We start from the raw sequence: 26,866 nt of genomic DNA, 5'->3' as shown, positions 1-26,866 counted from the left end.
CAAAATCTTTAGTGGCTTAATAATAAATTTTCAAATAATCTTAAAATCATCCATAAGTCAAAGCAAAAACCTGAAACAGTTCAAGTTATCTTGAAATTCAAACATGAACAATGTCTCATCGCTGTACACACAATAAGTTGGAAACTGTTGATTCGATTATTACCAATTTCTAACTTGACCGAGATCTTATCATACATATCTAGTTCACCAAGATTGGATAAAAACTGTAGTCTCTATCGTGCCTACAAGCCAAATTTGACACGTTTTTATTAAGTCAAAGGCAATAACTCTGAAACCGTTCATGTTACCAATTACGAACTCGAGTGAGATCTCATCAATAGATACATGCATACCTAGGTTGGATAAAAACTGTAGTTTCTATCGTGCTTACAATTGAAATTTGATTCGTTTTTACTAAGTCAAAGGCAATAACTCTGAAACTGTTCATCCGATTCCATTCCGCGCCTGACCAACATCTCATCAATATATAGATGCATACCAAGTTTTATCAAGATCGGATACAAATACAAGGCAAATTTGACGCGTTTTTACTAAGTCAAGGGCAATAACTCTGAAACCGTTCATCTGATTATTACCAATATTACCGAGATTTCATCAATATATACATGAATACCAAGTTTCAATAAGATCAGATAAAAACTGTAGCCTCTATTGCGCCTACAAGAAATGTGAACCACAGATAGGGGCGACGACAATATACGTCCACATTTCTATGTGGGCGTATAAAAAGCTGTTCATTGAAAAATTGTCAAATTTGAACTTGACCTCCATCTTATCAATCCCAAAGCTCACACCAAGTTTCTATACAATCAAATGAAAACTGTAGTCTCTATTGTGTCCACAAGAAATGTTGAACAGACCGACGGACAGGGGCAACGACAATATACGACCACACATCCATATGTAAATTCCAAATAAAAATGAGAGTTGAACAAAACCAATCATGAAGATGATTAATTGTGATCTCAGTTGTAAAAGATAGCTTGCGAGGCCAGGTTACATACGCCCACTGGCAGCTGTCAGAAATGATAAAACAGTCTTTGGTGACTAAAGTACGAATGTTCTCATATTGAAGAAATTTTATTAGTTTGAATTCAATTACATATAATATATTTGCCAGTTATTTATGCTTAGTAATTCCACAAAATTTTTTAAAATCAATATCAATAACGCAAATACAACAAACAATTAAATCACACAGCTGTAATCAAGGGCAAAAAACAACTTTTGATGCGTGTTTACAAAGTCAAGGGCAATAACTCAAAAAATGTTCATCAAAAATATCTCTTGTTATAACTTGTCCGAGATCTTATCAATTCCAATGATCACACCAAGTTTCATCAGAATCGGTTGAAAACTGTAGCTTCTATTGTGCTCACAAACAAATTTTGACATCTTTTTACAAAGTCAAGGGCAATAACTCGAAAACCGTTCATCAAAAATGCATCAAGTTAAAACTTGTCCGAGATCTTATCAATTCCAATGATCACAACAACTTTCATCAGAATCGGTTGAAAACTGTAGCTTCAATCCTGCTCACGAACAATTTTTAACAAATTTTAAGACGTTCTAAGTCAAGGGCAATATCTCAAAAACCGTTCATCGAAAATGCGTCAAGTTAGAACTTGTCCGAGATCTTATCAATTCCAATGATCACACCAAGTTTCATCAGAATCGGTTGAAAACTGTAGCTTCAACCCTGCTCACGAACTATTTTTAACAAATTTCGACGCGTTTTAACAAAGTCAAGGGCCATAACTCAAAATCATTCATCAAAAATGTGTCAAGTTAGAACTTGTCCGAGATCTTATCAATCTAAAGCATCACACCAAGTTTTATCAAAATCAGATAAAAACTGTAGTCTCTATAGTGCTCACAAGAAATGTTGACGAACCGATGGACCGACGGACAGGGGCAACGACAATATACGACCACATATTCATGTGGCGTATAAAAACAGTTCATTGAAAATGCGTCAAATTAGAACTTGTCCGAGATCTTATCAATTCCAATGATCACACCAAGTCTCATCAGAATCGGTTGAAAACTGTAGCTTCAATCCTGCTCACGAACTATTTTTAACAAATTTTGACGTGTTTTTACAAAGTCAAGGGCAATAACTCAAAAAACGTTCATCGAAAATGCGACAAATTAGAACTTGTCCGAGATCTTATGAATTCCAATGATCACACCAAGTTTCATCAGAATCGGATGAAAACTGTAGCTTCAACCCTGCTCACAAACAATTTTTAACAAATTTCAAGGCGTTCTAAGTCAAAGGCAAGGACAATAACTCAAAAACCGTTCATCGAAAATATGTCAAATTCGAATTGACCGAGATCTTATCAATCTAAAGCATCACACCAAGTTTTATCAAAATAAGATAAAAACTGTAGTCTCTATAGTGCTCACAAGAAATGTTGACCGACAGACAGACGAACAGGGACGACGACAATATACGACCACATATTCATGTGGGCGTATAAAAACTGAATTTTTATTATTAATAGTTAAGAGTAAGCAAAGTATTAAGCTTAAATTTGTTTTTTTTTTTTTGTTAAAAATTATTGTTTCATAAAACTGATATAGTATGTTTTATCAATTTATACTGTGATATTGGAATGTTAAAATAGATTTGTTATACATGCATTGTTAATTTTCATGGATATAAAAGAAAGTATCTTATGAGAGACCAATTTTTTTCATTTTCCTCTTGGGTTGAACATTTGGGTTCCATTCCTAATATCTATACTTTGCAGAAAATCCTGTAAGAGCTGTTCTCTAGTCCACAACAGTCTTTCTCACAATTTGTATATTCTGGATATTTTTTTTTAAATAATGGAATATTACTGCTATGGCAATGTGAACACATTCTTTCCACTGACACTATAATACTTGCACATGTCAATAGTGAGATATTGTAATAAGAAATTATCATAATAACAATGGGATTAATTTGACTGGGGTAACAGTTGATAGCCCCTCCTTATTAAGAGCCTTTTATGCATATCTGATATAACACTAGCAATATTGTATAGGCTGTAGGAGAACTACCCGTTGAACATGTCATGGTTTATGTGGTCTCTGATTGTTATAGTTTTTCCAATATACTTCTATCATTTTGCTAAAAATTGTGAAATATTTCTATGATTTCATGTGCAGTTCTTATGTCAAATTCTACATCGAATCATTTTTTGATTCCGGTCGGTTCGGTAAGCAATGAGTGCCGCTATCAATTAATGCATTCGCTTTTTTGGTGGGTTTTTTTTTTGCGTAAGTGTCATTCAATATTATGAAGTCTTATCTTGAAGCTTACAGTCTTGTTATGCGACGCCATAATGACGACGTCAGGGAAGGTTGCCGGAACATTGCAGATTTACCTCCCTTGTTGAAAGGGGCGTGGTTATCTTGTCGACCGCAATACGTCAATTGCATGTACCATTAGTACAATACAATATAACTAAATACTTTCACTGTTCAAATAGTGCTCGAGTTGATATCCTGGCCCTACTGAAAATAAGTAGTATCCTGGTGCTATAAATGATGACACATTAATTTTAAAACACATCTTTCATGATATTTTGTTGTTCAATTATATCTTGGTAGCAATGTTGTCCAATAAAATTGTTTTAGTCATGAATATAAAAAGAAATTTAAATGTGCTTCACAATGTTTAAAGAATTATGACCTTTTATGTATTTCAGGCTTAATTGAAGACGTTTGTATGGTTGATGTTTCGTCGAATGATGATGAAAGTATTAGTAACATTGAATCAAATAGTCATGGTATGTAGATTGTACCGAATATGTAATTTTTTATTGCACAAATTCATTCTTGTGAAATGCTGTTGCCAAGTTAAAACTAATCCATATTTGGTATATTTGCCTATTCCTAGTTTCATGCAGAAAAATGGGACTATAAACTAGACAGGATCTGCTATTTTATGCACAATAAGTTTGGTGAGGCTTTTAAATTATTGAAATTTAGATGAAGTTCCAATGGAAATTGAACAACATTTAAACGAGTTGTTTACAGATCTCGCTCCTGATGATAACGGTGAAGTTTTGTTCGATGTGACCACCAGTCCGATTATAGATATGAAGCTGTATGGTGTTGACAACAAAATGTGCAAATCTAGGTATGTTCATAACAGGAGACTTGCAACTTCACTAATGTTGTTAGAACTACAAATGTTAGTACAATTCTTAAACAATCTTGATGCAGTAAATGGATTGTTGAACTCTGTTACATTTGTTTAATATATGTGTAATATTATATAGATTAAAGACTGGTATGTTTGAGCTTATTGCAATTCCGTATGTCTCTAGAAAAAGAGACAAAGAAAAACTTTTTGTAGCTGAGGTAACTTAATTGAGTTCAAAGTGTTCGAAATTAATCAAATGTGTTTGAATTATTTTGTTTGTTATTGTTCAATGTTGGTGTTCCACAGATTTTATTATTACATACTTGCCTATCTATGGTATAATAGATATGTCATACTTGCCAGCATATTTTCTACAAATTAATGCTATTTTGATCATTTTAATTTCCTTTGTCAATTGTTTTTTAAATATGTTTTGTCCGATTTTTTAAAATTCCTTAATAATGATCAATCAATCTTTTAACTAGCATGGAATATCATGTCTATTGAATAATTGGATTATTTTAAATTTTTTCAGATTCTTGATGTTAAAGAAGAGAATCTTTGGCTAAGATATATGGTCGAACAGGATTAAAGAAAATATGTGTGGCCTGCAAAAGAAGACTGTTCACTAGAGCCATTTGATAGGGTTAAAAAGGTTTTGAGTTCGCCATTGCCAACTGTGGTTGGAACTCGATTCAAGTTCCAATTTTCAGTGGATGGTGATAGAATATATTAATTAATGATGTTACTTCTACTTGTCATTTTGAGAATTTTACATGCAACTATTTTTATGCCTGTTGAGAAGGTTACTTTCCATCCTTATTTTGAGAACGTTACTCTTTGTTCATCCACTATAATGTTATCAATTTTTTGTTACAAACTGTTGTATTTCTACTATTTTCATTAAAGAATTCAAATCAACAGCAAATACTGATATTAAAAACATTTAGCTGTTATCAAATTGTTTAATTAATATAATTTATCTCTTTGTAGCACTGATACAGAATAAATATGCAAAAAATGTCCATCTTTTTCCTTGTAGTACAAATTTTAATGTAAAGTGATCACACCACTTGAAAAATATTAAATATTTATGTGAAAATATTAAGCAGAGTATCATACTAGTACCTTAAACTAGATATAACTTGTAGAAACTGAATATAATTGGTGGTTTAGGATACTTATTTTATCATCATTCAAATTTATGAATTTAGGTGGTGCAGTATAAACACTAACCACTTGTCTGGTGATTAACAATTCATCTTATAATATTCATTTCTGCTTTATTGAATGATGTCTCCAGATGGATGAAAAAAGTTTTAAGCTCTATATTCACTTTTAATTTTATCTACTCTTTGGGAGTTAATGTTGCCTTTACTGTGCAAATAGCCAAGTGCATTATCACCCAAAATATTACCCTAATACAATACGTTGGAGAATGAGATTGATATCATATGCCGAATAAGAGAAGGTGTATACATATATATTTTAATACCCTGCAGAAGTTGTGACAAATGGAGTTATGGCTTGGTCATCTACTCAAGGAAACCGTCACATTCAAATTGATTTAAAAGTTTTGGCCATAGACCGGAGCGGATGTGTGCTTCATAAATTAAGGGCATTACTTCTTAGTAGAGAAGGTTGTTGGCGTATGAATCGCAGTCTGGGAAGGCAAAACAATTAGATAAAGTTCAAGATTTTTTGTTCTTATTTTGTACAGTATTATAAAATGGCTCTCCCAGTAGGCCTATCTTGTTTATCTAAAGTTTGAGTCTCAACAAAACTAGAAAGAAAACGCATCGGCGTTCGGAGATCTGAAAGATTATTTTTATTGAAACTTATCATCTGCTTAATAATTCCAGTGAAGGTTGTTTGCAATCTAATCAAGGTCATCTTTCTATGAATATGTAACTATTTATAGTAACATGGGGACGTGATCTATTTTGCTCCTTACAAACAAACAATTTGCTTGCACATTCGGTTCACCCCAGAAGGGTGTTGAAATACCGAAATGTAATTGTTTAGGAGTAGTTCAGCTGGATTAAAATGAGATTCTGAAGTAGAATTCTGAGCAATATTGTTCTACAAACTTTAAATCCCGACTAATCCACGATCTGATGAGAACTATTTTGCATTGCCATTTGATTTCATTGAAAATATAGACGATCGTCTATGTGCTTGAAAATTCTGACAAAATTTGAATTTATTTATGGAAATATTTTCAAAAGATGGTTTTTTTTTTGGGTAAGAATTAGCCTTTGTAAAATGCAGTGCCGCACCGTTATTAAAATATGGCCTTCAAGGATGAGCAATGTTATAAGCTGTCACTAGCGTAACGGTAATCATTTTATAACAGCTGTATTTTAAGGTCAGAGGTTTACCACAAGGCTTCTTTTACAACTAAAGAGAGCTTGCGCTGCAAGGTAACATACGCCCACTGGCAGCTGTCAGAAATAATAAAACAGTCTTTAGTGATTAAAGTACGAATTTTCTCATATTGAAGAAATTATTCAAATTTTTTAAAATCAATATCAATAACCCAAATACAACAAACAATTAAATCACACAGCTCTAATCAAGGGCAAAAAAACAACTTTTGACGCGTGTTTACAAAGTCAAGGGCAATAACTCAAATATTCATCAAAAATATCTCGTTAGAACTTGTCCGAGATCGTATCAATTTCAATGATCACACAAAGTTTCATCAGAACTATTTTTAACATATTTCAACCCGTTTTAACAAAGTCAAGGGCAATAACTCAAAAACCACTGCGTCAAGTTAGAACTTGTCCGAGATCTTATCAATTCCAATGATTACACCAAGTTTCATCAGAATCGGTTGAAAACTGTAGCTTCAATCCTGCTCACGAACTATTTTTAACAAATTTCGACGCGTTTTAACAAAGTCAAGGGCAATAACTGAAAAACTGTTCATCGAAAATGCGTCAAGTTAGAACTTGTCCGAGATCTTATCAATTCCAATGATCATACCAAGTTTCATCAGAATCGGTTGAAAACTGTAGCTTCAATCCTGCTCACGAACTATTTTTAACAAATTTCAACGCGTTTTAACAAAGTCAAGGGCAATAACTCAAAAACCATTCATCGAAAATGCGTCAAGTTAGAACCTGTCCGAGACCGACGGACAGGGGCGACGACAATATACGACCACATATTCATGTGGGCGTATAAAAACCGTTCATCGAAAATATGTCAAATTCGAACTTGACCGAGATCTTATCAATCTAAAGCATCACACCAAGTTTTATCAAAATCAGATAAAAACTGTAGTCTCTATAGTGCTCACAAGAAATGTTGACGGACGGACGGACGGACGGACGGACAGGGGCGACGACAATATACGACCACATATTCATGTGGACGTATAAAAATTAAAATTTTTCTGAATTTTTTGATTACCGTCAGAGCACGTTTAACAGGGTTGCAGTATTGCCCCATTTTGGATAATTTTACAGTTGAAATAAAACCATTTCTGTCGTAGAAATTATATGTGAAATGGCATTTTGTACTGAAAATTCAGTTGTAGCCACCTACTTTGGTTGTATAGCCACCTACTCTGATTCTTATAGACACTCCTGAATCATACTCTTCTCTTGAACCTCTTTGGGGCGATACTGAATAATATAACCAATTTTTGAGAAATTCGGCAAGAATTGTGCCTTATAGACTATTTACAAGCTAAAAATTGAAAGCATTTTTAGTAAAAAGTCATTAATTTTGATGTGATAACAAAATCTCACATCAAGTTTTCTCGCAATAAATCAAGAATTGTGCAATCAAGAGTGCTTAAGACCTAAAAATTGAGCATGTTTTCTAGAACAAGAGCAATAATACATACTAGATGCGTATATAAGTTATGAGTAGAAATGTTACTCTACCTGTTCCATAAGGTGTTGACGCAAATTCTGTGGAAGCCATTCAGCATTTTCAACTTTAAATTTGATTTGTACTTGAGATTTCACTAAAATAACCAAAATGAACAAATTTAAAGGAAAAAAATTCAAAATTTAAAAATGTAAGATAGCCTGCCAGGCGACATAACATCAGTCCTGGGCAATATTTTAAGAATAATGTTTTTGTGTGATTAAATGGGCATAATTATGTCTGATACCAAGAACAATTTTAGATTATATCGTATTTATTAGATGATTTTAACAAACTTACAATACAATTTAAATATAGCTTGCCAGGCACAGTATGATACAACCACTGACAGCTGTTAGAAATGATCACAGAGTCTTTGGGGACTAAAATAGAAAAAGATACCTTGATATATACCCACTGGCAGCTTTAATTATTAATAAAAATATTCGGCATGTGTTTCGCCATTAAGACCAGTATATGGGGTGATACTGAACAATATTACCATGTTTTGTCAAAATCCCGCAAGAATCAAGCAATTAAGTGTTGACAAGCTTCACTAATTGAATGTGTTTTCAAGATTGAGGTCAATAACTCATATTAAAATACATATAGTTCTCAATTTTTTGATTTTCAGTAAGGTTCATCCATTGGTGATAATAAACAATTTCACAATGTTTCGTTAAAATCCATCGAGAATTGGGCCTTCTGGAGTGTTCACTGTAGCATCACATCAAACCAAGTACAACCCACAGGAAGTCGTCCTGATAGCTACTCATTGCTATTTACACGTCACTTGTCTCCTGTTCTTCATCGTAGCTGGCTCTCTCTCTCTCTCTCTCTTCATGATTTTATAATAAATCAGCAGTTGTCAGTGGCCTCATAGATCATAACATGGTGGCAGAGGTAAATACTTTAAATGCCAGAGAAGAAGAACATAGCAGTTAGACCAGTCGGGAGACAAGTGAGCGAAAAGTTGTTTTCATAAACGTTGCCAAGGATGCTCACAAGTTTGAAAGCAATATGGCGGCTCCCTCTGAATAGATCGTACATGAAGGAAATTTACTAGAAGTTGCACTGTATTGAGAATTGAAATAATCTACAGAAATGCCAGGCGGAGAAAAACCAATGATGAAGTGGGATTTGAGTGATAGATCTTCAAATTTCGAGTTATTTAGAAGAAGGTTTGAGATTTTTTATATCAACGAAACTTCCAACAATCCTTTTGTCAATGGGGGACGAAGGTATTAACATTTTCGATAAATGGAGACTCACCAACGAGCAAAGGACAGACTCAGGAACAGTCCAGAAAGTCTTCAAGGCTGGAAGAAATTGGTGATTAGAAAGATACGAGTTACAGCATTTGAGACAGACAGAATCTGAAAATGTCGATGACTTTGCCATGAGATGCCAGCATGAAGCAGCCAAATTCAGGTTTCAAGAAGCCGAAATTGAAGAGACTCATTGAGCAGTTGATTCTTGGAATAAAACTGGAAGAAGTCAAGAAGGAACTACTGAACGAAGATCAGCTTACATTGAGGAAGCCATAAATAAGGTCAGAGTTCACGAAGCAAATATAGGATACCTAAAGAAAATGTTAGCCTTTAGTGGAGAATGCCAGAAGTCGACAATTGTCAACAAGAAGTTTGAATGTCCCAAATGTGGTCTTAGACACGATGATAGACGTTGTCGTGCAAAACAAGCCCTTTGTCACAACTGGCTGGTCATTTCGCACGTATGTGCAAAAGTCATAGAGGCAGAAAAGCATCCCTGTTGATAAAGGTAAAAATAGGCGCAGATCAAGTAAAACGCCGTCATGATGCTGTATTCCCAGTCAATATCACAACAGAAATTCTACGAGGAGAGCATACCAACGCCAAGTAGATGAAATCCAAGAACTTGGAAAAGACTTCCAGAGACTAGTGTTCAGTATTACGTTGACGTAGAAAGTTGAGAAAGCAAGAGTATACACGCCAACTTGATCATCAAATTCGAACATTGTCCAAAGGCTACCCTCTACACCAAAGTCGATACAGGTCAGGTTCCTAACATTATACCATTACAGACTTACAGTATGGTGTACCCTTCACAGAATTAATGAGCATGGATTCCCCAAAATAGGCTCAGTGAAACCTGCATGCCATATCACTTTATCAGCCTACAATGGTACAACGATAAAACAGTATGGTACCATCGACCTTCTTGTCAAATACAGAGAAGACGAGTTCAGAACCGAATCATTCTTCATCACAGACACACCGGAACCAGCAATGCTTGGTCTTTCAACGAGTGCAAAACTGAATCTGATAACTGTCAACTGCGATAAGAATATCATGACAGTCACTCTACCCATGATTTGAATGTTGATGGAACACCATCCACAGAAGAGACAACAATACCCAAATAGTTTGATAAGATTGGTCGCTTTCCTGGTGCCTACCACATCGTAACAGACCCGACATGCCATCCATCTCAAAGATAAGATCTGAAATGAGTTAGACTCAATGACAGAAAATGGAATAATCTCAAAGATTTGCGGTGGAACCATTACTGAGTAGATATCGAGCCTTACTTTTAGCGAGAAAAGTGATGGAAGCCTACGTGTGTGCCCGAACCCAACAGAGCCGTTAAGCGTACGTATCACAAAACCCCTACACTTAAAGAAATTACTCACCTTTTTAAAGGCTCTACAGTCTTTTCTAAGTTGGATACGAATGTAGGATATTGGAGCTTTGTTCTAGATAAGCCCTCTTCTTGGCTCACAACATTTAATACCCCATTTGGCCCATATAGATTCCTGTCACTACCATTTGGTTTAAACGTTTCCCAGGATATTTTCCAGGCAAGAATGGACGAGATCCTAGAAAGATGTCCCGGATGCATTGGTATTGCAGATAATATATGTGTATTTGGTAAGAACGCTAAGGAACACAATGAACGCTTACATAACTTGGTCCACGTTGCGAATGAGTATGGTTTAGTTTTTAACTCCTCAAGTGTCTTATTAGAAGAACAGAAATCCCTTTCTTCGGAACGAGGTACGGCATAAATGGAGTAAGGCCCTTAGGATACATGCAATTATGAAACGTACAGTTACAGGCGAGTTGAGAGAATTCCTTGGAATAGCTAACTACATGGGTTCCTTTGTGCCAAACTTGAGCGCTCATACCAGTATGTTAAGAGAACTTTTAATCAAAGATGCAGTTTTTCAATGGAATCAAAGTTATGAGAACTGTTTTGAGACTGAAAACCCTAATATGTGAATTCACTACTCTCAATTATTTTGATCCCGATTCACCCACTGTGATACAGGTTGATGCATCGTTAAAGGATCTTGGTGCTGTTTTACTGCAATCTGGTAAACCAATTTATTTCGCTTCTAAACTTCTTACAAAAACTGAGCAACGCTATGCTAACATAGAGTGCGAAATGCTAGCGGTATTTTTTGGCATTGAACGATTTCACATGTTCATTTATGGAAAGAAATTCGCCGTTGAAACTGATCACAAACCGCTATTAATGATTACACAAAAGAACACAGCCAAGGCACCGCCACGTATGCAACACTTGTTACTCCGAATTCAAGGATACAAAGTGGAACTTAAGTACAAACCTTTTTCAGAAATGGTTCTATTTGATGGACTGTTTCGTTTGATAAGCTTGACACGTACAGATCCAGAGATACAACTGGATATGAGAATACACTTTGCATGTAGTGAAAGTACACAACCTAGGTTAGTTCAAGAGACCAACCAGGATCCTGTTCTTTCTCCTTTAAAAGACATAATTATCACTGGTTGGCCGGAGTGTATTAAGAAAGTGAATAAACCTTTACGCACATTTTACTCAGTTAAGAGACTTGCTTTCAGTTCATGATGAAATCGTATTAAAAGGAAAACAAATTGTTATTCCCAGTAGCATGTTAAAGGAGATTCTTCATAAGTTACACAAGGGACACTTAGGGATAGAAAATAACAAAACTTTTAGATTGTGATGTTGTTTATTGGTTAGGTATTAATAAAGACATTGAAAATTTTATTAACAGGTGCTCTATCTGTCAATAACACTCCAGATCCAATGTCAAAGAACCGTCATTGCCAATGCATGTGCCATCCAGACCATAGCAGCGCATTGCAAAAGATTTGTTTCAGTACAAAGGTGATGTTTACCTTCTTGTTGGCGATCCTTACAGTGAGTACCCTTTTGTGAAGCCAGTAAAGACAGACACATCATCTTCAACAGTTCAGGAAAGTTTAATGCAAATATTTTATGAGCATGGTTTTCCGAGTGAAATAATGTCTGACAACGGTCAACAATTTAGCAGTCACTCATTCAAGACATTTTGTTCAACATGGAATATCTGCAGTCCACGTTACCCTCAGTCTAATGGTTACATTGAGAGGTGTGTCTGAACCATCAAGCGAATATTGGCAAAAGCAATAGACTCGAACACTTCCCTTGAACATGCACTTTGTATGTTCCGTGTGCCATCAACAAGTTCACGCTTACCAAGTCCAGCTGAACTTTTGTACAGAAGGAAATTCAGGTCCAGTTGAACTTTAGTGCAGAAGGAAATTCAGGGGAAAATTTCCACACTTTTAACGAACTGTTGCAACGACAGGTTAGCCAAAGGGAATATTTCCAGAATTATGTTCAGGACAGTACTTGCAACTTGCCCGAGTCACACCGAAACTCAAAGAAACACGATCCTACGAAATATTACTCCCTAATGGTACCATAATTAGGCAAAATAGGAAATTCCTGAAGATCGTAGAACCCGCGGAAGTAGAGACACTCAGATATCAGTTGTCACTTCAGCGCCAAAGGAATGACAATTCATTACCCAAAAAGTGAGTAACATTCTCACAATGTACAAAGCCAGAAACTCTTAAATATCAAAACACCAAAACAAAGCCTAAACCTATCTTAAAACCAACAACCAAATATAGCGATGCCATCGTAATACGCCCACATTTGTAATGGCCGGGAGGTTGACAAGAGTTATCAGTAAAAGAATGTTTCTGAGAGTGAAATTTTCATATTTTTTGGGTTTTGTTTACAGCTTATAATTAATAAAAATAGAAGTGGACACACTACCAATCCCGTTCTACATAGCCCCAGTGTACCAGTGACGAAAACTCGGAGTGGCTGAACGATTAAACCACAACAGAAACTTAATTTGTGAATTGTGAATGTGATTTTGTTTTTCTTGTTAAAAGGGGGGTGGATTGTGTTGTGTTATGAGTTATTGATTTTTCTTATTTAATGGTGACAGCTCAGCTCCCAAACCGCAAACCCAAAAATAATATGCAATGGCACAGCATAGATATCGTTTTCAATCTTAAAGAAAGAGGGATGTAGCATCACATCAAACCAAGTACAACCCACAGGAAGTCATCCTCTCCTGATTGCTACTCATTGCTCTTTACATGTTACTTGTCTCCTGTCCTTCATCGTAGCTGGCTGGTCATCACATCTTTCTCTTCATGTATTTATAATAAAATGTATAATGTACATCAGCAGTTGTCAGTGGCCTTATATATCATAACATTCACAAGCTAAAAATAGAACAATTTTGCAAGAACAAGGGCATTAAGTCATTAAATATTTTTTTTATTTTTGATAGGGTTTATCCCTGTTTCCAAAAAAGGACAATAACTCAATAAATAACTCAATCTATCAAGTGCCCTCTAGACGTTATCCTACTAGCAGCTTTGATTATGGATAAAAATATTTGGCAGTACAGTAACAATCACCAGTATGAAATATTCAACCTTCAGTCATACACTTTTTTGTAAACTTTTTGAGGCGATACTGAATAATATTACCAAGTTTTGTCAAGAATCAAGCTTTTTATAGTTTACAAGCTAAAAATTGAATGTGTTTTAAGAACAAGGACTATAACTCATATATTATTTGCCATAACATAGCTTGCAAGCCAAGCTAACATAAGCCCACTACCAGCTGTAAGAAATGATAACAAAGTCTGTAGTGGCTTAATATGTAAAACCAATCATCCGATTTTTAATAATTTCAAGCTTTACTAAAATCTCATACCAAGTTACATCAAGATCGTATAACAAATGTAATCTCTATCAGGCCTACCAGCCAAATTAGATGCATTGAATTAATTCAAGGGCAATAACTCCAAAACCGTTCACCCGATTGTTACCAATTTCAACTTGACTGAGATCTCATCAATATATACATGCATACCAAGTATCATCGAGATCAGATAAAAACTGCACCCTGTATCATGACTACAAGCCAAATTTGTAGGGTTTTTACAAAATCAAGGGAAATAACTCTAAAACCAAGTTTTATCAAGATCGGATAAAAATTGCAGCCTTTATCTTGCATACAAGCCAAATTTAACGCATTTTTACTAAGTCAAAGGGCAATAACTCTGAAACCATTCATTCGATTATTACCAATTTCAAACTTGACCGAGATCTCATCAATATATACATGCTGCTAAGTTTTATCAAGATCAGAAAAAAACTGTAGTCTCTATCGTGCATACAACAAATGTGGACGGACAGGGAATATACGTCCACATTTCCATGTGGGCTAATAAAAAGGGACTTTGTATTACCTCATCCTTTTGGTTAGTTTGTGTTAACAGCTCAGTTGTTTCAGCTTTATAGTTCCAAAAAAGGAACTTGTTTTAAAATTTCCATATTTTCAATTTTCGATTTTGACCTTTTTTGACTTTTGTTGACCTATATCTTTTGACCTGTATGATGTAGAAGCTTGAAATTTGGAACACAACATAATATTTTGAATATCCATAAACTTGTGTCAAAAAAATTAGGTGGGCGGGGTACATCCGGGTTAAATTACTCATTATTGACATTTTTGACCAGGGGCATAACTCGCAAACAATACATTCGTTCTAAAGGAAACTTTGCATACAATTACTTCATCTTTTGAGCCACTTTGATTTGAATTAAACTTATCTTCCCATCTTACTCTTCTTGGTAAACTAGTCTGTTGATGATGTTTCAACTGACTAGGATTATCAGGTTTGTGTACCCCCAGTTGTACTGTAGTAGAATATGTTGGAGAATTAACCATTGGTTTATTAACTTCTGTATTCTCTCCCTCACTATTTTCAACTATCACATTATCTTCAAGAGAGTTGTCTCCCTTCCTCATTTGATCAATATGTCTCTTCCATACACGACAATCACGTAGAACTACTACATAAGACTGAGGAGAAGTTCCTTCTGCTATTGTACCAGGCCTCCATGTACCTTTGTGACGAAAGTCTTTAATCAAAACAGAATCTCCTGGGATGATCAAGAACTGTTGATTTCAAATCAGGATGTAGCAAACTAAGACGTGTCCTAATTTCCCGACCAAGGAAAACTTTTGCTGGCGTACAACCTGTAGTTGGATGTTAAGTTGACCTATATAACAAAAATGCATCTATGCGATGTTGGAGAGTTAATTCCATCTTAATACTTGCACTTAAAGCACGTTTAAATGATTGTACCATGCGTTCGGCAGCACCGTTACTGGCAGCATGGTAAGGTGAAACTAATACTTGCTTAATACCATTCCGTTTGAGAAAAAGTTTAAATTCCTCGCTGACAAATTGAGGACCATTGTCACTAACCAACTGTCCTGGTATTCCACATTTACTAAACAAGTCTCTTAAAACAATAATTGTTGCCTGTGATGTCGTACTATTCATAAGAATACACTCAGGCCACTTTGAATAACTGTCTACCACAATGAGATAATTCTTATTATCTTTTTCAGCGAAGTCTATATGAACATGAGTCCATGGTGAACCTGGCCATAACCATGGCATTAATGGTGCAGAAGCTGGCAAACTTCTGGTTTGCTGACATGTAGAACACCCTTTTACAATATCAGAAATGTCTTTGTCTATTTCGGCCACCAAACATGACTATGTGCGATTTCCTTCATTCTAACAATGCCCCGATGTGTGGCATTTTCTGCTAAAATGTCACTAATAAATTAAGCTGGTAAAACCACTCTTATTCCTCATAGAATACAATCCTGTTCAATTGTTAAATCAAATCGTCGTTGGAAATAAGGCTCTAATCGTTCATCGTCTAGCATCTGGCCATCCAGTTTTCGTATAATGTAAAACTCGTGATAATACTGGATCTGTCTTAGTAACTGCAGAAATCTGTTTACTCGTAACTGGAAAAATATCCAATATTTTATCCTTAATATTGTATACCATATCAACATCTAATGATTGATTATTGACTGTTGCAGGTAGTGGTAAACGTGATAATGCGTCAGCATAAGCATTCTTTTTAGAAGAAATATATTTCAATTCATAATCAAGAGCTGATAACTCAATTGCCCATTGTTGTAAACGTTGTGCTGCTAGCGTAGGAACAGCAGTCTTCGATCCTAAAATACGTTCTAAAGGTTTATGATCGTTTAATATTGTTAAGTGTCTACCATATACGTAATTCTTAAAACGTCTAATACCAAATATAATTGATAATGCTTCCTTATCCAATTGTGCATAATTACGTTCATGTTTATGCAAACTCCTAGAAGCATAAGCTATAGGCTTACGTACATCAATTTTATGAAACATCACTGCACCAACACCATAAGGTGATGCGTCCGTAGCAAGTTCCAAAGGTAACTTAGTATTATAATGAACCAATAGTTTATCTGAACTAATAAGTCGTTTCACAGTGTCAAATGACGTTTGACAATCATTTGTCCATTTCCACTCCCGATTTCCTAATAGTTCATTCAGTGGATATAATTTCGTTGATAAATTCAGTAAGAATTGTCCTTGAAAATTCACCATACCTAAAAATGATCTCAGTTCAGTAACATTCGTAGGAGTAGGTGCTTTGCGTATCGCTTCAACTTTAGTTTCCGTAGGTCGTAAACCATCAGCAGATAACATTCTACCCATATACACAACATTATCTTGTAGAAATTTACACTTCTCAATTCTAACACCTAACTGATACTTTTCAAATCGTTTGAACAGCCTGTCTTAATTCTCAAAATGTTCTGCGTCATCTTTTCCAGTAACTAATACATCATCCATAATTGCACAGGTATTGTCTAAACCCGAAAGTACTTGATCTATAAAACGTTGCCATATTGCAGTGCTGGATGACACACCAAAAGGTAATATTGTATAGCGAAATAGTCCCTTGTGCGTATTAATCGTAACAACATTCTGTGATTCCTCGTCTAGGATTAATTGTTGATAAGCACATCGTAAATCTATTTTCGAAAACTTTTGACCTCCTGATAACTTCTCGTAAACTTCTTCTGGCGTTGGAATCGGATACTGTTCTGTATTAATATGTTGATTCACTGACACCTTATAATCACCACATATTCTAACTGTTCCATCAGATTTGGCTATACAAACTACCCCATTCACTAAATTCAACTGGTACTATGATTCCTTCTTTTTGTAAGCGCAAAAGTTCTTTTTCAACCTGAGGTCATAACGCAAACGCCACAGGTCGCGGTCGACAAAACACTGCCTGTGCCTCTGGTTTCATATAGAGATGAGCTTTCACCCCTTTAACTCCTACCAATTCTTCTGTGAAAACTTCAGCATATCGTGACTTTAATTCTTGTAAAGGATTTCCGCTTACTGTGAACTGCCCTTGTGATTGTGAAAATATGTTGTTCCAGTCTAATTTAATTATGTTCGGCCAGTCCCTACCAAGTAATGAAGGTGCATAATGATCTGCTCGCTTTACACAAATAGACAAATTCTTAAACAATTGTTCTCCATATCTCACATTGACCACAATTTCACCAAAGACTTCTATTTTAGTACCAGCATAAGTATGCAATTGTTTATTACTATGTTCCAGTTTATGAATCTTAAAATATTTCACGTAATCTTCGTAACTAATAAGTGTCACTGCAGCACCAGTGTCAAGTTCCATAGTTAGTAAAACACCTGATAAAGTCATATCAATTTTGATTGGTTTACAGTTTTTAAACATATTCACCCTATAAATCGTATGAGCAAATTCACTGTTTTCTTTACTGTCATTTCCATTAACATTATCATCAGATGTGTCGTTAAAATCTTCAGAACTAACTACGTATCGTATACGTTGTCGTTGGTTTGATTTACTTCTATTACGTTGTCTAGGCCTATTACCTCGTTGACTAGAATCATTCTGACTTCTACCACGACATTCTAAACGTAAATGTCCTATTTGTTTACATTTGAAACACTTAAAGTTTTTACAATAACAATCATCTCTAGAATGATTGGATAATCCACATCTGTCACATCGTGATCTGAATCCATCAGGTTTGGACTGAGATTGTGAATTAGCATCCCTAGGTTTCCTGGAGTAGACTTTATTTACAGGAGTAGTCGTACTGGTACTATTATTGTTATCCCTTTTATTCATATCTTTGACATTTTGCCTGGCTGCTTCTTCTGCTTTGGCAAGTCTCACAGATTCATGGTAATCTTTATTTTCATACAAAAGTTTCTTCTGAATACTAGTGTTTAGCAAACCACAAATAAATCTGTCCTTCAGATTTTCTTCCAAAGTTCCAGCAGTAAATTCACAATAGGTTGCCATATGATTCAATTCCTTGACGTAATCTGTTATGGACTGTCCTTCCTTTTGTTTAAAATTGTGAAATTTGAAACGTTCTGTGATAGGAATCTTAGGCGATTTGTAATGTTCGTTTAGTAACGTACTCAATTCATCATATGATTTCTTGTGAGGAGCTGCAGGAAAACATAAATCAGTCAAAACTTGAAATGGCGTCCCTCCTATACTACTTAAAAGTATTGCACGTCGTTTAGCGGCATTGGCTCTCGTATTTTCAACATCATTGGCAATGAAAAATTGGTCCAATCTTGCTAAGTAACAGGAAATGTCGCCATCTTTGACATCGAATTCCTCGTACAGTGTTCCTTTTAATGCCATTTTAACCGTTAAAAAGTTGATTATCGTACGTTAAAATGTCTTCAAAACGTTCTCAAACCTTCTATTTATCTCTCGTCGCCAATGTCACGTTTAATTGTTGTGGACATAGAATGTAAGGACTCATTTATTTGGCATAATAATATACATGTGCCATTACAAATGGCGGCTTACATTACAAGTAATTACGTCGCTAAGGAATGCGTGTCACGTGACTAGCTAGTGTACCGTATGGAAAGCAATCTCCTACTTAATATCATATGCATGTTCTAGTCACAGAATTTTAGTAAATACATCACAATTACTAAGATCAAATTCAAAATACGTTGAAGCTGGTGAAAAACCATCGAAATATTTTCTTAATATAGAAAAAAGAAACTTTGTTAATAGAACAATAACAAATATTGTAGAACCAAACGGTAACAAGATAACGAAACAAAGAGAAAATTTACACAATATTAAATGTTTTTATAATGATTTATATAGTTCAAAAGATGTTGAATTAGAAGATATAGACCTTTATGATCTCTTTAAAACAGCAAATATACCTATATTAAATAACAAGGATCAATTTGAGGGCTTAATTACATATGATGAGGCACTGAGTGTACTTATGAATATGAAACCGGAAAAGAGCAAGTGGGACGGTGGCTTTCCATGCGATTTTTACAAAGTGTTTTGAGACGATTTGTCAATATTTCTAATACGCTCTTTCAATCATGCATTTAAAGTAGGACACATGTCAGAAACGCATTGTCATTATTTCACTATTACCAAAAGGTAATAAACCTCGAGAATTAATCTCAAATTGGAGACCCATTTCATTACTGAATACAAGTTATAAAATACTTTCAGCATGTATCGCTAAACGCATAAAATGTGTTTTGAATAATGTAATTAATGATGACCAAAAAGAGTTTTTATCAGGAAGGATCATCGGTGAAAACACCAGACGTTTTTATGATCTGGTAGAATACACAGAATTAGAAAATATACTTGGTTTAATAGTTCTGATCGATTTCGAAAAAGCTTTTGATTCAGTGTCTTCGTGGTTTATTGACAAAACTTTAAAATTCTTTAATTTTGGTTTACAAATTAGACAATGGGTTAAATTATTTAACACTGATTTTAGACTTTGCATAAAGCAATGTGGTGTGTCAAGCGAATTTTTACTGCCAAAATTAATACATTTATTCACCAGTCTGCCATCTCCTAATTCCACATTCTTGAAAAATCTTGAACAAATCTTGGGCAAATAAACCAGAAAGAGTTGCCAGAAAAGTAATGATGCAAAATTTTGAAGATGGGGGCTGTAAAATGGTAGATCTAAATTCATTCATCAAGTCACTGAAAATTACATGGTTCAAAAGATATTTAAGAAATCGTGAAACCGCCTGGGCCAAGTTATTAGTTATTTTGTTTCCAAACAATGACAATAGTCTTTGTTGTGAGTCTTTTGGGGATGCATATATCCAAAATTTATCTAAAAAGGAAGTATTTAATTGTATTAATATATTGATATCCAAACTACACTGTAGTGACAATGATACAAACTTCTCAATTTACATCAGATACTCGATTGAATGGTTTCAATTCAGAATCAATACTAAGATAATTGGCACAAATTCATTCTTATTTAAAATTGGAATAAGACCGTCAGATGTCTGTACATTTTGTGAAAGTGACAAAGAAACTATTTTACACCTTTATTATTATTGTCCACACACTCAATGTTTTTGAAATTCAATAAAAGATTGGGTGTTTGAAAAAACGAAATTTGAAATGATAATCAACCCAATCATATGTATCTTTGGCGAATTTGGGTCTTCTAAGGGTGCAATAAATTTATTATATTGTTTAGCAAAATTCCATATTTATAAACAAAGATTTAAAAATAATAAACCATTATTTAAAGTTTTAAAGTTTGAGTTTGAAAGATATTGTGAGCAGGAGAAATATATGTACCTGCAAAATGATGATAATCAAAAGTATTATGATCGTTGGCATGTTTTTTCAAATCTTTTTGTTTAAGAACAAATCTCTTTAATATTAATATTATTATAGCACCATGTATAATTGAATATCACCAGTATCAACCTAAAATAGTATGTACATAACAATCATTTAATATACTGACTATCTTCTATTTTGAATATTAAATTGTTGCTATATATAAATATTTGAATGAAATCAATATGTGTACTGTTAAATTGTTGCTATATGTATAAATATTTGAATGAAATCAATATGTGTACTGTTAAATTGTTGCTATATGTATAAATATTTGAATGAAATTAATATGTGTATGATATAATATTGACTGTGTGTGAATGTATGTATTGTGGGTACTGTTAAATTGTTGCTATACATAAATATTTGAATGAAGTTAATATGTGTACTGTTAAATTGTTGCTATAGGTATAAATATTTGAATGAAATTAATATGTGTATGATATAATATTGACTGTGTGTGAATGTATGTATTGTGTGTACTGTTAATTGTTGCTATAAATATTTGAATAAAATTGATATGTGTACTAAAAAAAAAAAAAAATATAGCTTGCCAGGCAAGGTAACATAGGCCCACAGATAGCTTTGATTGTAAGTATGATGAAATTCGATATATTTACCATCTTCATAATGACATTGACACACAAAATCAAAAGAATCTAAGAATGTAAAGAATTGTAGCTTGTAGAGTGAGCACAAGTTGCAATTGTAGCTTGTAGAGTGAGCACAAGTTGCACAATATAGCTAATAGATTAAAATTTCAAGTCAGACAGGATATTTTGGTGAAAAATTATCCGATCATCACAAAAATCGATAGGGATCATCTTCATAATGACATTGACACACAAAATCAAAATCAAAAGAATCTGTAAAAAAGTGTAGCTTGTAGAGTGAGCACGAATTGCACAATATAGCCAATAGAATAAAACATCAAGTCAGACACGATATTTCCGTGAAAAATTATCCGATCATCATGAAAATCAATAGGGATCATCTTCATAATAACGTTGGCACACAAAATAAAAATCAAAAGAATCCGTAAAGAACTGTAGCCTGCAGAGTGAGCACGAGTTGCACAATATAGCTAATAGAGTAAACGTCAAGTCAGACAGGAAATTTCCATGAAAAATTATCCGATCATCACGAAAATCAATAGGGATGATCTTCATAATAACATTGGCACACAAAATAAAAATCAAAAGAATCCGTAAAGAACTGTAGCCTGTAGAGTGAGCACGAGTTGCACAATATAGCTAATAGAGTAAAACGTCAAGTCAGACACGATATTTCGGTGAAAAATTATCCGATCATCACGAAAATCAATAGAGATCATCTTCATAATGACATTGACACACAAAATAAAAATCAAAAGAATCCATAAAGAACTGTAGCCTGTAGAGTGAGCACGAGCCAAATGTGAATGGACGGACGGACGGACCGACAGGGTGATTACAATATAATAATAATATATAATATATAAAAGATATCTAATCAATATATATGTGCATACTAGTTATCATCGATATCGGATAAAAACTGTAGTCTATAGCCTGCCTAAAAGCCTAATTTTACTAAGTCAAGGGCAGTAACACTGAAATCATTCATCGAATTATTACCAACTTCAAACTTGACTGATATCTCATCAATATATACATGCATACCAAGTTTCATCTCTATCGTGCCTACAAATTTGACGTGTTTTTACTATCTTTATTTTTTTCTTCATCAATATACAAAAATTTCATGTTTTCTGTGGGGAATTGTGGATTAAATGTAACCAAAAATTTTCTGAGCGACATGAAGCAATGTTAGCAACAAACAACAAAGGGACTCTACGTCATGTTTATCAACTGATTTCGATCAGGTTTCCTTCATTATATTCCTTGTATCAAAAGACGAATGACAGCAATTGAAAATTTACGATTCTATACTTTTTTTGCTGAAATTAATCGAAAAATAATATTTCGGTTTTTATTTGGCGGATTGAATTGAAACTTATAAAGTGTAGACAGCAGAGTGGAATAAAAGCATACATTTAAAAAATTTCAATCACTTCCAGTGTCTACAAGCCAAAATGACACGTTTTACTAAGTCAAGGGCATTAACTCCAAACCTGTTTATCTTATTATTACCGAAAATTCGAACTTGACTGAGTTCACATCAATATATATGTGCATAATTAAATCATCAAAATTAAATAAAAACTGTAACCTCCATTGTACCTGGACGAAATGTAAGTGACGGCAATATACTTCACATTTTACATGGGGCTTTAGATAATAAATTTTCTGTCAAAATAAACCATTTATTCCATGTATCTAAAAACAGACTTCCCAAGAAGTCCAAAACCAACACATAACCATGGTACAACTGAGATCACCATTAATCATCTTCATGATGGGTTTTTATTTGGAATTTACACATTTGCATGTGGGCATATAAAATCCCATTATATTGGTTGCACTATGATATTCTTGGATAAGATTTACCTTGAAGAAGATTGTTTGTTCCAATCCTATCAGAACCTTCAGAGTAAGTTACTTGTAGCTGATCTGCAAGAAAAAAACAGAATAATTGTAACAACGACTGATTCTGAATGTTTGACGTTAATTCTATTTTCAGCTACTATAATTTTACTGAAAATACATCAGGAAATGAAAATATGTACATAACCATAAGAGAATTTTTTAACTGGGTGGTCAACAATAAGCAATTTCTCCACATTGCATCCGCATTCAGATATCTGAGGCTTTTTAAACACTTAAAGGGACAGTATACAATATTTTCATTATAAAAGACAGCTTGCCAGGCAAGGTAACATACACTCCCTAGCAGCTGTCAGAAAAAGACTAATAATACCAACTTCCTATATTAAACACAGGTGCATATATGCGACTCAAGTAGTGTTCTCACAATAAATCTCGTTTGAGAACAAAATACTAAACGTAATACCTGATCACATGAAAGCTTATAGTCAAGTCAAGGCTATCTCTAAACCCAGGTGTTTGTTCTGTGAAAATATTTGAAATATTTTCGTTTGAAAATGACCAAAAATCAAGCTTTTACTTTACATGACATTGACATCGTGAATATTGTTCGACGGTAATAGCAATATATCATACAGTGTTGTCAGTGACAATTTTGATTCGGAAATCAATTTTTTTTAATCTAAAACTAAATGATCGGAAAATTTGACTCAACAATGAGTGAAATTGATGCGACCCAGACTTCTGTTAATGAGAAATCGTCCCTTTGGTTGCACACTGGGCGTTTTTTTTTTATGAAAATAGATTTTGAATTCAACCTTTTTGTAGTTCATTTACCAGTAGACCTAAATTTTTACCTGAATTTCAAAACTGCAGATCTATCAATTTGTTTTCTGGGATTATATAAAGCATGCTTACCAGGCAAGTTTTATATGCCCACTTGCAGCTTTGATTTTGAATGAAAATATTTTTCAAGTACAGTAACAATCACCAGTATGAAATATTCAACCAACAGTCATACACTTCTTTTGAATTTTTTGGGACAATCCTGAACAACATACCAGTCAAAATCCAGCAAGAATCATGCCTTTTAGTAATTATATGTGTTTTCAAGAACAAAGTCGATAACTCGTACTAAATATTTTCGGTTTTTTTTTATTCGAAATTTCACAATGTTTCATCAAAAACCACTGGCACTGTTGAGCTATGGATTTGAAACTTGGCAGAGGGGTACTTATATATGTCATGAATATTCACAGCAAATTTCAAACAGTTCCAACGTTTCCTTCCATCTTAAATTAATTTTCAAAGTGATGCACTGACTGAAATCTTTCCCGATTATAACGTATTTATTTGAAGATTTACAATGCGATAACAGAGTAATGCATTCTGATTACTCACAACAATTTTCAGACCGATCCAATCGCTCAAGTCATGCCATTATGCCCCTATTGCTGCATCGCACCCCGATCACTTCCGATCGTGATATCGACACGAAACGTGGCGATATGACTTATTCATGTGTCTTGATTACTCACAGAAATTGCACCCCAATCACTTCCGATCGCGATATCGACAGGGTTATTTTTGGGTGATAACAAACATTAACACCAATTTTCGTCAAAATCTCTCAAGAATTTAACCTTCTAGAGTGTTTACAAGCTAAAATTAAACACGTTTTCAAGGTCAAGTCATACCAATTATTTTTCGATTTTTTTTATATTCAATAGGGTTCATCCTTAGGTAATAGCAAACACTTACACCAAGTTTCATCAAAATCCATCAAGAATTGCACTTTCTAGAGTGTTTAGAAGCATTTCAAGAACAAATGCAATAACTCATACTAAATATTTGTTTGTTTTTTTCTGATTTTCAATAGGGTTCATCCTTGCGTGATGAAGCACACTTTGGACGGAGAGTCGTCATTTTAACATTCAAACACAGATAATTCTGCACACACATGTATTTGAAGGCTCGATTTCTGAAAAAATTCCCATTTTTAAGACTAAAAAATTGGCGCCACTGTCCCTTTTAAGTTTTTTTTTGATAATAAATTGGTCTAACCTCAGCTACTTCTGGCAACATATCTGTTATTATTTGCTAAGTATTCAGAACCTGGACAAATGCACATAAAAATATGTAGGTTTAACAATATCTTAGGTCAAAAATTTTTACACATTTTTCTATGAGGGGGATAATAAAGAAACAAACCTATTGGAATGAATCCTCCAAACCTTCCTTCTTTTACAGAATCTGATTTTTCTTCCTGGAAATAAAGATAATTTATAAGGCAAGTAAAATAAACGTCCACATCAATTCCAATGATCAAACAAAGTTTCAGATACATTAAAAACTAGAGCCACACATGGCACAAAGTGGGACTTTGCAAATGTAGCAATTTCCTAAAGACCCTGAAAAAATCAACCTCCGACGATAATTAGATCAATTGCAAGAAGTCTAATGTTGAGAAATTTTCATTATTTAGAAGATTCAAAAACCGGAAGTAGACGCCAGACCTCACAAATGAAAGTATCAGCAGATAGCCAAGGTCAATGACCTTTGATCTTGTAAAGAAGAAGGTCTAAAAAGGTCAAGATCAAGTGATATAAGTCATCAAAATTTCAAATTGCACACGGCTATAAAACCAGAAGTTGACATAGGACACCAAATATAAAAGTATAAAAAGATGGCCAATGCCAATGACGTTTGATCCTACAAAAGTCAAGGTCAACAAAGGTCAACAATTGAAAATTTTGAATTTCCAAATCCTGTTCCCTTTTTTGAACTATGAAGCGGAAACAACCGAACTTCTAAGACAAAGTGGCTCAAACCATGAGGTAATTTTCCATTTTTAAACAAATGTATACTTTGCGAGTTTGTTTGACGGTTGTGACAAGTAATACAGCTGCGCAGAGCTCCATTCTGGGAATTGATAGGTGTCCTTGAGGCTTAACTTTATTTTTTTTTTATTTTTTTTTTTTTTGACTTTTATTGACTATACAGCTATACAATATACATATTCGTACAAACATTACACAACATACAACATTTCAAAAGTGGGTTCGTAGGTGATTGTGTGTCTTGGTGATAATTACTTTAAAGTCTAATGTATCGATAAAGTTGTATAAATATTTCCATTTTGATATTTCATTTTCATTTTTGGTAATTTCAATGTTGGCTTTTGCTATCAGAAATTGAATATATTTAGTTTCATTTGGTATTTCGCCTCTGATTTTATTTTGGTAGATAAAATATTTTGTGAGAGTTAAGCAATGATTGATAAAGTTAATTTCATTCTTGTCTAGGACACAATCAAGATTATTTGTGTATAATCCTATATGTATAATTTCATTAGTGATTTTTATTGATATATCATTTTCGTCTATGAT

The 26,866-nt window shown here is 34.1% G+C and overlaps 2 protein-coding genes across 2 annotated transcripts; one reads left to right on the top strand and one right to left on the bottom strand.

Moving 5' to 3' along the window:
• Positions 1-3,175: 3,175 nt before the first annotated feature.
• LOTGIDRAFT_161020 (hypothetical protein) lies at positions 3,176-4,757 on the top strand (the record flags this gene model as incomplete). Its single annotated transcript, XM_009056264.1, has 5 exons — positions 3,176-3,233; positions 3,726-3,806; positions 4,009-4,159; positions 4,302-4,383; positions 4,701-4,757. 5 exons carry the CDS (start codon positions 3,176-3,178, stop codon positions 4,755-4,757), a joined length of 429 nt encoding a protein of 142 aa, XP_009054512.1.
• A 10,136-nt stretch (positions 4,758-14,893) lies between these two features.
• LOTGIDRAFT_161019 (hypothetical protein) lies at positions 14,894-26,398 on the bottom strand (the record flags this gene model as incomplete). Its single annotated transcript, XM_009056263.1, has 4 exons — positions 14,894-15,339; positions 23,481-23,543; positions 25,689-25,743; positions 26,345-26,398. The coding sequence occupies 4 exons, from the start codon at positions 26,396-26,398 to the stop codon at positions 14,894-14,896; spliced, it is 618 nt and encodes a 205-aa protein (XP_009054511.1).
• Between the last annotated feature and the right edge of the window lie 468 nt (positions 26,399-26,866).

This window comes from Lottia gigantea, assembly GCF_000327385.1.
Source record: "Lottia gigantea unplaced genomic scaffold LOTGIsca_27, whole genome shotgun sequence".
Lineage (NCBI taxonomy): Eukaryota > Metazoa > Mollusca > Gastropoda > Lottiidae > Lottia > Lottia gigantea.
This window is presented reverse-complemented; position numbering and strand designations above follow the sequence as displayed.